The 15,683-nt window shown below is 41.9% G+C and overlaps 1 protein-coding gene across 1 annotated transcript in view; it reads left to right on the forward strand.

Annotated features, from left to right (window-relative positions):
* The window catches only part of FBLN2 (fibulin 2), a 112,318-nt gene that overhangs the window by 69,583 nt on the left and 27,052 nt on the right, over nt 1-15,683 (forward strand). The window contains exons 7-8 of the mRNA XM_053377752.1: nt 1,675-1,861; nt 12,566-12,772. Coding sequence (XP_053233727.1) covers nt 1,675-1,861; nt 12,566-12,772 — 394 coding nt within the window. The remainder of the gene's footprint in view (nt 1-1,674; nt 1,862-12,565; nt 12,773-15,683) is intronic.

Here is a 15,683-nt window from a genome sequence, read left to right on the forward strand (position 1 = left end):
CATATGCAATGGGGGCAATTTTGCTGCAGACATTATGAGGCCCAGAGAGAAATGGGCCTGAGATTAAAATAATACATTTCTTGTGACTGGCTGCTTATACTGTCAATCAGCCAGCCTGCCAATGAAGGAATAGGGGGAGGTATTTTGGCATCAGCTCAAAATACACACGAGCACTTTGTTGCAGCATTAAATTAACATAAAAACACATTAAAATGTCTCTTTCAGTTGTCTTCTCTGTATTGCACCTAGGAAAGAAAGAGCTGTGGGGTGGAAAACCCAGCTCTTTTTAGTTGTTTTTGTTTGTTGGAAAATTATGTGCAGTTTTATTGTTTGTTGTGGCTTGATTTAACAGTTTGAAAATGGAATCATAAATTGGATGCCGTAGGGGTAATTATAATTACCTGCTGCGATAAATTAAGTTTCTCAGTAAGAAAGAACAGGTCTATTATACTTGAATTTTCAGCTTTGAAACTTCTTGTTGTGGGTGATTGCAACATTTACTAGTAGGTACGGATCGACTGTTGTGTTCGTTAATGTGAATTTTGTCACAAATCATAAAGAAACATGGGGGGGGGGGGAGATCTGATATATGATCCTGAAACCTTTGTGTTGAAAACAGGGATTTGCAGAATGATGAAGTCCACCATAAAGATGCCATTTTAGCTGCTGAAGCCCAAGCACAATAGGTCTTGTGCAGCTATATTGAAAAGCTGGTTCACACGTGAGCCTGATATATTAAATATCACATGAATTTGTTACAGTTAGTCACTGGGTGACTCAGGGCAGCCCTGGACAGATTCCAGTGCCCCTGATTCTGGTGCAGGTGAAACAAATGCACCCCTGCCTCCCTAATTTTCTTAGATTCGGGCTGATGGCTAGGGCAGCTCAGAAGCATAGCTGTCAACCTTCCCTTTTTCTGTGGGAAATTCCCTTATTCCAGCGCCGTTTCCTGCTGCTTCCTGCTGCTATCCCGGATTGTTAGATATCCTGTAGACTGTCCCTGGGATAGATGAGGCTGCTGATCCCTTATTTTCAAGGCTGCTGATCCCTTATTTTCAAATCTGAAAGTTGACAGCTATGCTCAGAAGGGCCCTCGTGCAAGCGTGTGTGTGCAATGGTAGAGGCCTAGCTGGAAAGCTTAAAGCCTGCTGCCACTACAAGGGAGACAGATTGAAGAAAATGGGAACTGGCCCCACCCCTTAGCTAGACCAACTGCAGCTAGAAGGTGGGTGGAGTCATAGATCTTTAAAAAGTGTAGACTCACGCACGCTGGCCAGCTTCCATTTTGACATGCATTGTTTGTTTTGGGCTTCTCAGAAGTACATAAAGGCAAGAAGTGGGGGGGGGGGAGTGCCAACCAGCAATGGTGCCCACCAGAGAGGTGCCGGGACTGCACTCTGGTACACTCCCACCGGGGAAAAAAGCACTAGGAAGTGCACATTTCTTAGGATGGCCATGCTTCAGTTCATGTATTATTGGGGGAAGTTAGTAGGTTCACTTTCAATATGAATTGAACTGAATTCCTCTCACATTTCTGCCCACCAGTGACAATCATCATGCTAGAAGCCATTTTGGCATAGAAGTGATATATAAATTAGTAAATAAGAATAATATATAGTAGTTATTTGGAGACACTGCCACAGTTGCCATGCTAACGGTCCCCTTCTCTTGCAGCAATGCTGCGATTGCTGTGCGTTGGGCCTACGAGTGAAAAGTGAAGGTCAAAGCTGCGAGTCTAATCCCAATCTTGGCTACCCTTGTAGCCATGTAATGCTTTCCTGCTGCGAAGGAGAAGACCACCTCATCCCTCCAGAGCTAAAGAGGCACCCTGAACCACTGCCAACAGTGACACCAGAGAAACGTAAGTGCTGCATTGTTAGCTACAGGAAGCAGAGATGTGAGGCATCTTCTTCACACTCCGTAAAAACCATCAACCTGGAGGTAACTTGCATTCTCTAGGCAAACCATTTCCAAGAAATTTAGGTGACTCTCAACTGCAATAGCAATTACTTGCCTCTGCACAATGCTTGGTTCTGCTCCTGTCTCTTCTGTTTATTGCTTGTTCCAGTATTTGGGAGAAGTGCCATATTTTACCATGAGGCCAAGCAGGTTTTATAAGGGGTTGTTAAGGACAATGTATATATACCTGTTTTTCCAGCTTACAGAGATGGAGGTTATTAGCATAGAGTTTATGCTATCCACACATATTGAGGGACATGAAATCTCCTTGCTGCAGTAGTACATTTCTGGAATCAAAGTTTTCATAAACCATATCAATATATAGGTGCTATGGGACATAATTTTACAACTACTGCAGAGGTATTTGGAATGTGTGCTTCAATAACATTATACTTTGTATTTCCTGGTATTTTCCCATCCCTTGAGTCTATGTTCATCAAAAGCATAACTGGGGATCTGTCTGTTGTCTGTCTGCCTCCCCCTGCTTTCTCGATCAGCAGCCTTTAATATTAAATAAACACAAAAAACCACATATTGGAACAAGATACATTCAGCTACCATTATGAAACAAGACACTATGAAATTTATCCCCAATATACTCAAATGTAAGAGAATCTGCACCAATCATGCAACCATACTTATGATATGGTATGGGAATTTCAGTTATCAAACTACATTGTTTGAGTGGGAAATGGCTATCAAAGATTAGCTAATATCAACAGACGTTTCTTACAATGCAATTACGACACACACACACACACACATATATATATACATGAGAAATAATGTTACCAAGTGATAACCGTGTTGCTTGATAAATGCCCAGAAGAAGGGGATAATCAGCCGTCTATGAATGTTGAAATAAGATAAAATAAATTGTTGCAAGAGTTGCCAAGGGAACCTTTAGACAAAAAACAAAATTCATATTCAAGGAATCTTACTTCCTGCAGCAGATGAAAGGACACAAAACAACCACTTGGACATAAATCTTAGCAATGAACTCAAATTGGGATTTATTTGAATTTCCTGGGAGGTAATGACTGAGAGGTGAGATGCTTCGCCCTTGGCAAATGTGGATTCTGGCTACATGCAGAAACTAAAATATGTTTCACAATAATACCATTTTATTAGATCATTTCAAGTTGTTAGTACTAACATACACAGTCCTGAACAAGCTTGCCCTAGTACCAGCCAAACAAAGTTTTGAGTTCTGTAGTGGGGGTGCTGGTGCTGGTAGTGGATCCCCTGGTGAATGTAACGCAAGGCCTTTTCAGTGGTGGCATCCTCTGTGGAACTTCCTGTTGTCTCCCTGCTATTTTCATTCAGGAATCACTTCCAGATCTATTTATTTTTGCAGGCCTTTATGACATAGTAAGAGAGACCCGTTTGCTATAACTGTATCACTGGTTGTTCTACACTTCGATTACTGGTTTTTTTTTAGGTTGTGGTTTTAATTATGTTGTTTAAGCCTGTGTTTTTAGATGATGTAAGCCACCCTGGGCTCTGTATGAGAAAGGGGAGATTATAAGAAATAAAACTTAATAAGAAAATAATAATAATTAGATTTAAATCAGGTTTTAAAATCAGCTGTATCACATCCCTCCTGTTTTCTCATTGTAATTTTGCACAACTCATTTGAATCAACTTCTTGGGTGTGATTCATTCATCTCCAGCTACTTCTCATGTGTCCAGCAGTTCCAGTCCTTCAACTGATATATTTATTAATTTTTCACATGATCAGGTGGAAGGCTACTTCATTCGGAACACAAACAGAATTATTGTGGGGAGGGAACCTGAATTGCAGCTGTTGGATTTGGAACTCCTGCTTTGTTCATTCCAGAAAACAAGTATCAAGAGCGGAGAGAAATGGAGCTTCATGAACTAGTGAAGTGACAGTGCTCCATCTAACAACCTGGTGTCAGGGAAGGGGGTGTCCAAGAATTCAGAGGTATCTGGAGAATACCCTGAATCCAAATAATCTCACAACTCAAAAAAAGGCTTGGTAAAATGTAGGAATTCATATAAACACTAGTTTATATGAATTGTTTTTCCAATTCTCTCCTTGGCACAGATAAAGGGGAAAGATGGATGCTTCTGGGACACAGCCCATCCTCTGTGGACAATGATCCCATTGTGTGGATGCAGGGAGTGGGGTGAGGGGAGGATTTGCATCTCTGTGTACCACCCACATAGAATTGCATTATTCCTTTCTGCCCTTTTTTAGGGACTCTGTGATCCACAATCCCTCTCTGCTCCCATCCTCTGCCTGCCTAAATGACAGGCACTCCGCATTTGGAGTGCTACTTGGTTACAGCATAAAAGCTATTATAAAAGAAATTAGTCCATTGATCTGCCCAAACAATCATTTCGAGCAGATCCTCCTGGACTGTGTGCACGCACCCCCTTTCTTCTTCTCCGACTTCTGTTGAGAGTGCTCCCTGTAATTGCTAGTAATTGTAAGCAATTTCATTCTTGGCTGGAAGTAACAAGAGAGTTAGCTGAGAAACAGAAGCATTTGCACAAGGCAGCTGGTGGCATGGGACCTTCCAAATGCCCAGTGCCTGGGGGGCAGGGAGGGCAAGAGGAGATTTGCCTTATGAGTAGGTTGGACCTTGTTAAAACATGGGGTTGATCAGCTGAAAGGTTTCATCATCCCAGGTGAAATTATGTCTGCTCCAGTCATTTGCAGATGCCATTTTTCCAGCTGTCACTATGGAGATTCTGCACCCGTTCCCTTTCCTGTTCTTTTTACCTTCAGGGTGTAAATTTGGTTACTTTATGGGTGTAACTGAATTATTTTGCTTTAATGTTTCATAAATTATGCTTTTGGAGATCATAAAGTAATTAATGCAGCACACTATTATTTTTGATGTTTAATTAGGTTTTACATAAAACAGAGCACAGTAATATATTACAGCAAAATCCATGTCAGGGAGTAATGCAGTAAAGAGAGAATAATATTTAATGAAGCCCCCTTTTTTAAGAGAAGGAGGTTAGCAGATTGAAACTCACATAGATTCATAATAAAGCCTTTCTTAAGTGTGTAATGCAGTTTTATTGCAGTCACACCTATTAGGGAAAATAAGTCTTCAATAAAAGCACAGAGGAAGCAGATTAGTCTACACAGTGTTTCCCAAACTTGGGTCGCCAGTTATTTTGGGACTACAACTCCCACCATCCCTAGTTGCAGGACTAGTGGTCATAGATGATGGGAACTGTAGTCCAATACAGCTGGAGACCTAATTTTGGAAACACGGGTTTACAGAATGGGGGTGGGGAACCTGTGGCCCTCCATATGCTGGAGAACTACAACTCTCACGATCCCTTACCATTGCCCATGTTCGCTGGGGATGATGGGAGTCTTCAGATGCCCACAGGACACAGATAAAGATGAAGGTTGGCCTGACTTCCTGGTTCAGGGAGTTCCATATGTGGAGTGGTGCTCCATAGAAAGCCCTCTCACAAATTGCCACCAGAAGCCAATGGCATGCTTAAGAGGGCCACATCAACTGATCTTAAAGGACCAGCAGATTCACATGGAAAGAGGTCATTCTTTGGGAAACTTGGTCCTAAGCTATTTGGGGCTTCAAAGGATACAGCCAGCACCTTGAATTGCACATAGAAATGAACCAGCAGCCAGTCAGCTGATAAAATAAAGGGGTCACATGATCCCAACACATGGTCCCAATCAAGAGTCTAGCAGCAGTAATCGGCACCGATTGAAGTTTTCAAAAGCAACCCCTTATAGAGCATAGGATAATAGTCCAGCGAAGATAATAGTTCAGCTGTTCGAGAGTGGAATGGACTCCCTCGGCAGGAGGTTGTGGACTGTCCTTCCTTGGAGGTTTTTAAGCAGAGGTTGGATGGCCATCTGCCATGGATGCTTTAGCTGAGATTCCTGCATTGCAGGGTCTTGGGCTACCCTCAGGGTCCCTTCCGACTCTACAATTCTATGATTTTATGAGATTTAAATAATACATGTCAGATCATGGCCAGGACTGACCATACCAGGAATGTGCACAGCTGGTATATTGGTCTGAGTTGGGCAACAGGATACTTGATTATTTTCCGCAACTAATGACTTTTTGCCCTTTAACCGCCAGTCAGTCAATCTCAATTCCTCATCTCAGTGGCCATGGAGATTAAGTTAACTGGCCAGGAGTAAAAGCATCTGATTTGCATTTAACTGTGAAGTTTTTCATAGGACCTTTTAGAGGGTGGAAGGAATATTTGTATTTAAAATAATATTTCTTGCCAGTTGCTTTGCTTGACTCTCAGTGAGATGTTGTGCCTCTATGGTCACCACTGAGGGTTTATAGCTTCACCATAAGGTGATAAGGCGATGCAGATCAAGATTTTAGAGGGTTGTACATAGCCTTTGAGACATCGATTATTGGGTCTTCTGCTATATTGTATACACATACAAAAAAATAGATAAACAAGCTACTTGCTTCTTTTAATTTTCTGGAAAAAATACTGTCAAAGTTACAAAAATAGATTCTTTTATAACATCTTATAATTCCTTTGTGGGTGCCAATAACAAATGAATGGAGTCCATTGGAATGAAGTTGCCTGATGGCATCAATCCAATTCTTCCGTGAATTGCGGCTCTCCATTTCAGCAACCCCCAGAATTTTAATCACACATTCTTTGACCAAAGCAGATGCAGGTCTTTTTCAATGCTGAACTCAAAACTATCATAGCAGCAAATAACTTCCTAATGCTTAAGTCTGTGGAATATTTTCCACAACCATATGAAACAATACATAGGGGCATCAACAGATATCTTAAAAATGATCCCAGAAGCTGGCAGTGGGAGATTATCAAGAATACGACCACTCACAGAGGTGGAAAGAAGAAACAGTTCCAACCAAGGAAGATTGGCAACAAAAACTGATAGTGTGTGCAGAAAAGGTGAAACTTACCAGAAGATTAAGAGACCAAGAAGAGAGATGTTTTAATGTAGAACAGGGAAATTTTTTAGATTATATGAAGAATTTTTGTAAACACCTTAAATCATTAGCAGGACTGACATAAAAGTGCACAATGAGAATAACCTAAATAGAATATAAAGGATAACCAGTTAATAGATTTGAATTGGATATGTGGTGGTAAAAGATATAATATAAGTAATGGCATAAAAACCTCCAAGGAAGGAGAGTCTACCATCTCTTGTGGGAATCTGTTCTATTGTCAATCAGCTCTTACCATCAGAAAGTTCTTCCTGGTGTTTAGTCAGAAACTCATTTCTTGTAACTTGAATCCATTGGTTGAGGTCCACAGGACAAAACATGCTTGTTCCATCCTCCATGTGGCATGTTCCTCTGCACATGTTCCAGCTTATCAATAATTTTCTTAAACTGTGGTGCCCAGAACTGGAAACAGTATTCCAGGTGTGGTCTGAACAAGGAACTTTGTCAACAACATTACTGAAATCAAGATATACTATGTCCACGGCATTCCCCTGATCTACCAACTTTTCAACTTTATCACAATAAGAAAAGAGATTCATCTGACATGACTTGTTTGTGGAAAAACCCGTGCTGGTTTTTGGAATCATACCATCATTTTCCAAGTGCTGACAGACTGACTTTAATTATCTGTTCTGGAACCTTTCCTAGTATCAGAGTCAAGCTCACCAGCTGTTAGTTAGTTGGGTCTTCTTTTTTTCTCCTTGTTGAAGATGGGGACAACATTTGCCCGCCTCCAATCTGCAGGGACCTCACCTGTTCTCCAGGAATTCTCAAAAGATTATAGACAAAGGCTGTGAGTAGGAAGAGAAGAGAAGGAAGCATTTTAAAAATCTTTTGGGGGGAGGGTTATATTTATATGAATGATGGTGCAGGTGAATGCATAGCTGATATTTGGTAAGCTGATGGCATTTCCTGAGCAGATAACAATATTTTTTTATTTGCTAATGTTCCCACACTTATGTGTATTATGGAGCTCTGTGCTTTTTCTAAAAGAGATGCTTCTTGTGCAGCTGCACAGCCTGACCCATCTTTTATTATAATACAACATTTTTGTCCATTGTACTCAGGCAGAGTCCACAGGAATAAAAGAAATCTCAAATCAGCTGAGACCTGCCTTAACTCTCCAGGTCAAAATGTAAATTGATACCTGCCTCTTTATTCTTGCTATTTCTCTGCTCAACTTCAAACCACTGGTAAGCCACAAAAAAGAAATGAATAGGAAAAAGGTAACAAAACACTGATTAGTCACTTACACTGGCAATGCTGAGCTTATCAGAAGCAAACACATTCCTCCCTCCTGGATTGTAGCTGCTTTGGGGAAATGCGAACAATTTCTGCCTAATATATCATTACCCTTCAGAGGCTGATATTTATTTATTTATTATTAGCAACTTGTACAATGTTTGTTGTTACTGCCCCCCCATTTTTTACTTTATTAACATGTTCTTAGCTTCTTGTTTCTGTCTGTTTCCTTTAAAAAGCCATTTTCAAAAACTTAGAAATATTAATGGATTTTCAAACATTGCACTGAAAACAAAACCATGAAGGTGACTCACGCTTGAAAGAGCTACTGTGCTTCTTTGCTGGACCAGTGGCAAAGGAAAGGCTCTTCAGTCACGTAGAAATGCATTGAAATATTTATGGGAAATGCAGTAAAATGATAGGGAACGTCGAAGTCTTCTCACTAGTGTTCAATAGCTAATGGGGCAGTCGTAATCTCAGTGCCACCACAAGTGGAAACTTGGTAAGAAATGAGAACATCACGACATCTGTAACCCTGCTACCCAAGTGGTGGAAGGTGGGGTGCAGGATGATCAGGCCTGATGCTGACACAAGAAGGCAGTGAGACTGACGTGAGCTGGCTCAGCTCCGCCCTGTTTCAGGGCTTTGTGTTGGCTCCCATCAGCAGGGAACCTGCCAGTGGAACTCACCACCACCACCCCATCTGCACATGTGGTGGGCCAAAGGAGGAGTGCAGTGTCAATAGAGTAGCACTTGCATTGCTCTAATGGTAGCGGCTGGTGGGAGGCCAGTTCAGCCAGCATTGGGGAGGTTTGGATTGCAGTGTAAAGTTGAAGATTATAGCTTGGCTCCTCAGTTGTGTGCAGTGGCACTCCATGAAATGGATGCTTCTGCTGGTAGAAGCGGGGATGCAGTTTTCTCCAATCCCTCCTCCTCCTTAACCCCCTGTCCCTGAAAGCCTTCTCCAGGAGTTGAAGGGCCATCTGGAATAGCAAGGGAGGCGTTGCTGGGGGTTTTAGGGAAGAAGCAGAGTTGGCAAGTTCCACCTATGAGAACATCCAGTTTGTGAAGCAGGAACCTCTGCTGGATCCAGCTCACTTCCATGAATGGGAGGAGCCCTTCCATTTATAGCAGTAGTTCTCAAAGGCTGTGGCAGGAGAGGACGGCAAGTGTTGTAGGCACATTAAAGGACACCCAACATTACATTTTGGGAATGGTTCATGTTCCTGTGCAGCTGCATTGTTTTCTACTTTCTGGGTGTCCCATGATCATATTATGAAGTAGTTGTGTTCTATGTTAAATCAATCACTGCTAGGAGTGTTTTCCAATGTATTTCTTATCCATAAAAATATATGGTGTGGTGCAATTTTTTATTCTGAAAGTGTGGTCCAGAGAAACCACTGATTTATAGAATGGCAGATGTGAGTCCAGCTCTGTTGTTGTTTTATTTCTTGTGTACAAAGGAACATCAGCATACATGGCACTTCCCCTGAATGACGCAAGAAAGGCAATTCCCTGCCTGGGGAACTAATCTAAATTTAGACAAAGGAGACAAGGGAAAGAAGAGGGGGAGAAGAACAATGAGATCAGATGCTGTGCACTTCAGGAGAAGTGGTGCAAAGGAGATATTCGCCCACCCTGTGCTTCTGATTAAAATGTGGATGGAGTGACTTGTGTTTTGATAGCAGCATCCCAAGAGGAGAGCTTTCCAAACTGCACCCCATCCCCTTTCTGGGCAAAGTAATCACTCCTCCAAAGCACCCATTTTTGAAGGTTACCTGCACAGGTGACCGGCCTCATGTTGCCCCAGGTCCTCTCCCCTTTTGTTGGGCCTCCCCCATCCACTCATCTGCCAGCTCAAATATAGGGATGGTGGTTTTTATGAGTTTTTATTAAAGCATCTTGAAGATTTATTTATATGCCAAGCATAACAGTTGAACTTTGTACCTTGCTCAAAGGTCGTAGGCAAGCTGGGTGCCAAGTTAGTTTTATATTATCTTGTACTCTGCTTATCTCTCCCTTAAACTTCATTCTCTCTCTCTCTCTCTCTCTCTCTCTCTCTCTCTCTCTCTCTCTCACACACACACACACACACACACACACACACAGAGTGCTTTTTGTAAAAAAAAGTTTAGGGGTACTCTCATTTTGACTCCAGAAAAATCACCATTTTATAGTTCAAATTGGGGAAAATAAATGCAGTAAATGGACAAAAGTACAAAGATTCACAAAATGTTTAGGGGTATGCGTACCCCTGCATCCCCCCATAAAAAAGCACTGTATAGATATAGATATATAAACTTTAGTCATGAATCTAAAAGAATGACTTTTGGACACCAGTAGAATGATCGTGATTCTTTTTTGGTCATCCGTTTTCACTTGGTGTTTCCTATTTAATGGTCAAAGAACCAGGTCAGAATTTAATCAGCTCTGGCTACATCCATCATGCTCCAGGATTATTCTCTTAGATCATAGTCACTAACAATACAGAAGCATAAGGAAAAAGCACCCCCTCTCCCCCTCCTTCCCCAGTGCTACTAGTAGTACTAGAAGCTGGCGATCTCTGTGGAATAAACATATGTTAATCACAGGCATCTGACGAAGGGGACCGTATTTCATCCAAGCTCATGCCAAAATTGACTGGTTAGTTTTTAAGGTGCCACAAGGTTCTTTGTTGTTTTTGCTGCAAGAGACCAACATGGCTAACCCTCTGGAAATGGTTGGATTTTGCATCATCATCTGTTATGCATTATAAAGTCCATTTCTTGATAAATGGCACAGTGCAATGGAATCTGTCTCTAGACAACTGAAGTTTACACCAGCCACTGCCTATTCTGCATGACCTCTGGCAAATAGGCTTTCCTTTATTTCCTCTGTTTGCCCTCCACATTTGCTGACCAAATGAGCTGTGCACTAAGAGCTAAAGCAATTCCTTTTAATCAATGGCCATTTTAAAGTTCAATTCTCCCTCTCTCAGAGCTCTCCCTCCTCCCAGGTTTGTGATCAATTGCATTTAACCTTTAGGCTTCCTCTCTGCCCAGCCTCCTCCCCTCCTCCTCGTGGCAGGGAGAGCAGAACGGAGGAGGGCTAAGTTGTCCAATATGCTAATGTGGATGTATGCTTAGAGCTTGCCCAGAGGCAAGGCTCTAGATAGAACTTGAAACAAGATGTTCACCATTAAAAACAGATCCCCTCTCCTGGGTTTTAATATGTTCCTCATCTTCATTCTGTGGACTTTGCATGCATGCACTGTGAATGAGGGAAATCCTCTGGATTTGCCTCGTTCATGGCACATGTCCTTCTTCAGCCTTTGTAAGCCACCATCTGCAGCTTCTGTACGCTCTTGTCATCTTGAAGATGGTACTGTGCATTCACAAAATCTTTGAAGCTCAGGAAATGTATTACTTTTATTTCCATCCATACTCCACTCTTCTTAGTGTCGTTCCATCTCTTTGCATTTTTCTGCAGTTACACATTTAAATATGGCTTCCCAGAGGCCTGCACCCTTCTGTCCTCTACTGTCAGGTGTGGAGAGTCCTCCCCTCCCTTCAGTAACTTCACAGATAAGAATTAATGAGTGGTTGATAGATTTATAGGCTTTTTATTACTGCATCATGTTTCAAGCACAAATACACAGCTCTCCGCAAGGAGGGCAGTTGGCAACTCTAAACGTTCCTTCTGACTTCCGCAGCATATTGGACACCAGTGGGAAGTTCCTCCCTCCCTCTGACTCCTTTGCTCTCTGGTACGTTCGGACCTTTGAGTCCGTGGTGAGGGGGGGTCCCCCACACTCTCAAGCAGCGTCTCAACGAGCTGCCCCCTCCCTTCTGGTTCTCTTGTCATTATCTCAAAACTGGGTAACTCCTCCCTAAGCTGTTCAGCTTCTCTCTCTCTCTCTCTCTCTCTCTGCTTCTGAACATGCTGTGGACAAGGAGAGGGGCGACTCTTCCCCCTTCAGCTCTCCATCTGAAAGAAGCTGTTCTGCCATAGAATGCATTCCCCAGTCCTTGTCTTCAGACCATTCCCTGACATCTGCAGGGCTAACTAGAAGGCTCTGTGTGATCAAAGTGTAGGAAGCCTATTATGATGTGTCTACAGGGCTCTTGTCAGGAGAAATGCTCCCCTTTCTGCCACCATGGCACTTAGTGACAGGAACCCTGGTGAAGAGGTATGCGTCCCCCAAAGTCTACCTGTCAGTTGAATTACTGCTACCATCGTCATTCAGAGATAAGTCAAGCTATGGGAGTAAGGCTATTCCTGCTCTCCCAGTTACAGCCTGTCAGACTAATGGGTTTTTCACTAATATATAGCAGTGCTCAAAGTCATGTAATCTGCATATAAAGAACATGCATTTCTCCTTGTCTTTACTAATGGCTTGGGCATGTTGACAGTTTCAGAGTTTGAGGATCACCATGAAGCCTTGTCAATCAGTAATGAAGCTGAATTGTCAAACAGTTTACCTGGAGATGACCTGGATGAGTGTCTTGCCTATCCTGGAGAGCTCTGCCAACACCTTTGCATCAACACAGTGGGATCCTACAAGTGCTCATGTTTCCCAAGATTTACTCTGCAGGATGATGGACTCAGCTGCAATCCAGGTGAGAAGAAGAAACACTGGGAAAATGTGTATTGGGTCCGGCTACAATAGGTTTGCTCTTATATTTAGCTCTCATAATTTGTCAGCTGGGATGCGGGTGGTGCTGTGGTCTAAACCACTGAGCCCCTTGGGCTTGCCGGTCAGAAGGTCGGCAGTTTGAATCCCCACGATGGGGTGATACCTGTTGCTCGGTCCCAGCTCCTGCCAACCTAGCAGTTCGAAAGCACGCCAGAAAAGTGCAAGTAGATAAATAGGTACCACTCCAGCAGGAAGGTAAACGGTGTTTCTGTGTGCTGCTCTGGTTTCGATGTTCCATTGTGTCAGAAGCGGCTTAGTCATGCTGGCCACATGACTCGGAAAATCTGTCTGCAGACAAACACTGGCTTCCTCGGCCTGTAAAGTGAGATGAGTGCCGCAACCCCAGAGTTGTCTGCGACTGGATTTAACTGCCAGGGGTCCTTTACCTTTACCTTTTAATTTGCCAGCACACATGTACATATGCATCAGCTGTTACTGTAATCATCATCATCATCATCATCATCATCATTTTTAATTTATATACCGTCTTTCTATCAATATTCAAGGTGGTTTGCAAGCTGAAGAAACAAAAAATGTACATCTTATAACAATCTAATGCAATACAAAAATGTGATAATAAAACAAAACTTTAAAATAAGCAACCTACATCAAAAAAGTAACATTCAACAATCATTAGAATAGTATAAAATAATAATATCAGCATATAAAAGTTAAACAGAAATTCACCCTTAACAGTTACGATAAATAATTTCTAAACTATAATCAATAAAACAATGGCTAGCCACAGTACATAAAATAATACAATAGAAATTGAGAAGCAGAGACTAGAGGTTGGAGCAAGGCAGGTGGAAGAAAGCCTTGCCTGATGAAGTCTCTCCCCTCACAGTTCTTCCTCCAGGCACAGTTTCCTTATGAGGGCCAGGGGGTGGGATAAGTCAGGTGGAAGGAGGCCTACTGTAATCACTTGATGATCTTCAACCAAATGTATGAAATGCGTCCATTGAAGAGTCTTGTGTGTGAGGTACTATGAAACCTTTATCTGTGCAGGCTGATATGTGATGGCTCTTTCACATGTGCCGGTCATCACATGAAAGGTGTGTGGGGATGGCCTGCACATCCAGTGTCTTCCAACCCCAACAGAAAAGGTGCTCATCCAGCACAGCAAACAGCTCTTGGGCTGGCTGAAGAGAGTATGGTTTCCCTGGGTATGGTGGCACATGAGAATCACTCGAGAGGAGGGATCGTTGGCAAATGACTAAGGTCTCATGAGACATCCAATATGCATTGGAGGTATATTTGGCCTTATCAGAGGCTTCTTCATTGGGGGTGTGAATTTGGCAATGGTGGTGGCTTGTTTACCTGCAGTAGTATGCATGGAGGTGCTCCAGGCTCCAGAGGATTAAATTCCTCGGCAAGCATAACTCCAGGGACTTCTGCGGGAATGGGAGGCCAATAAGATTTCCTCATCCAGGGTTCCAGAATACTTGGTGCCACAACAGTTCTTGATTACAACTCAGGTTGATTCAAAAATCTTTTAACTTGTACGGCTTCCAGCCTTACATTTTCTTTTTCAAAAGTTATTCCAGTCATTTATTTTCTTCCTGCCAAAAAACCCTTATGTTTTCCTCTCCACCCTCCCTTTCTCTTTCTTATTTTCCCTTTGGAAAACTCCAACAGAATCACTACAAAAAAGTCGTGATTTTTCTTAGAAAAAAAAAATATCATGTTTCATTAGTTTTTCAGGAGGTTAACCAGCAGGATTTAGGTGCAGTCCCTCCAGCAGTGATGCTGCATTCATAAAAAACATGTGTTGCAGCATGGTGGTTCAGATTTCTGTGCTTACTCTGTCCACTGTTGGGAAACAATTTTTTCATTCAAATGTTTGCGGTGTGTAATTTCCTCACCCATCACCAAAAATAAGAATGGGGTTGGGCAGAGATGTACAATTAACTTTCAATTTGTTTAATTTGTATAGACAGTCCTAATTAGGAAACCATGACTATATGAACCTCTCTCCCTCCTTGTGGGATGTGGGCATTCTCTTTGGCTAGAACTGAGTCATGTTATCCTGCCTTTTCATTGTGCTTCATCCTCACTAGAGCTTTGGGACTTCTTAACTACTTGGCAAACTTGATTGAAAATCCTCTTATAGTAACGACAGCCCCACATTTTCACAATCAGACATATAGATCATATCCATGGATGGAAGTAAGTCACAGCTTTAAATCTATAGCAGGGAGCAGAGTCGTATTCTGTATGAAGCCAGACACACACTTAAAGTGAAACAGTTTACATTTCTATGTCAAATAGAAGTAACTAAATCAAAATATGAAACTCATCCAACCCCTGCCCCACAACCACCTCTTGTTATCTTTTAAGCAGATGCTGTTCTTACTGTTTTGCAAACAAAACTAAATTGCAGCAAGAGATCCAATGTATCCAATACAGTTTTCATACTTGTAAGCTGCCCTTTAAATATCAAATAGGACAACTTGATTTATACAAAATCATATCAGTTATTCTTGTGGACTTACACTGTATTTCCTTCTCTTAGTGATGACTAGCCATTCATATTCATCTGTGTCTAATATATATGTATGCTTTCAAATAGAAGAAAAATACACTTTTGAGATGCTAAAACATGGGTAGCATCCACCCAAAGTTAAGAACCTTGATTAATACAGTTGTAAAGGAAAGAGGTTTAAACACTTCCTGGATAACTCCAAATAACTCAATGGGACTTTCCAGTGCTCCCCTTCGAATGGACCGTACCCATCATTTGATCAGAAAACAAATTTGTCAGCATCCATAATGACAAATATCTTCAAAATATCATTACACGGTCACAAGTGTATCCTTACATTTTATCTTTG

This window comes from Podarcis raffonei, chromosome 2, assembly GCF_027172205.1.
Source record: "Podarcis raffonei isolate rPodRaf1 chromosome 2, rPodRaf1.pri, whole genome shotgun sequence".
NCBI lineage: Eukaryota > Metazoa > Chordata > Lepidosauria > Squamata > Lacertidae > Podarcis > Podarcis raffonei.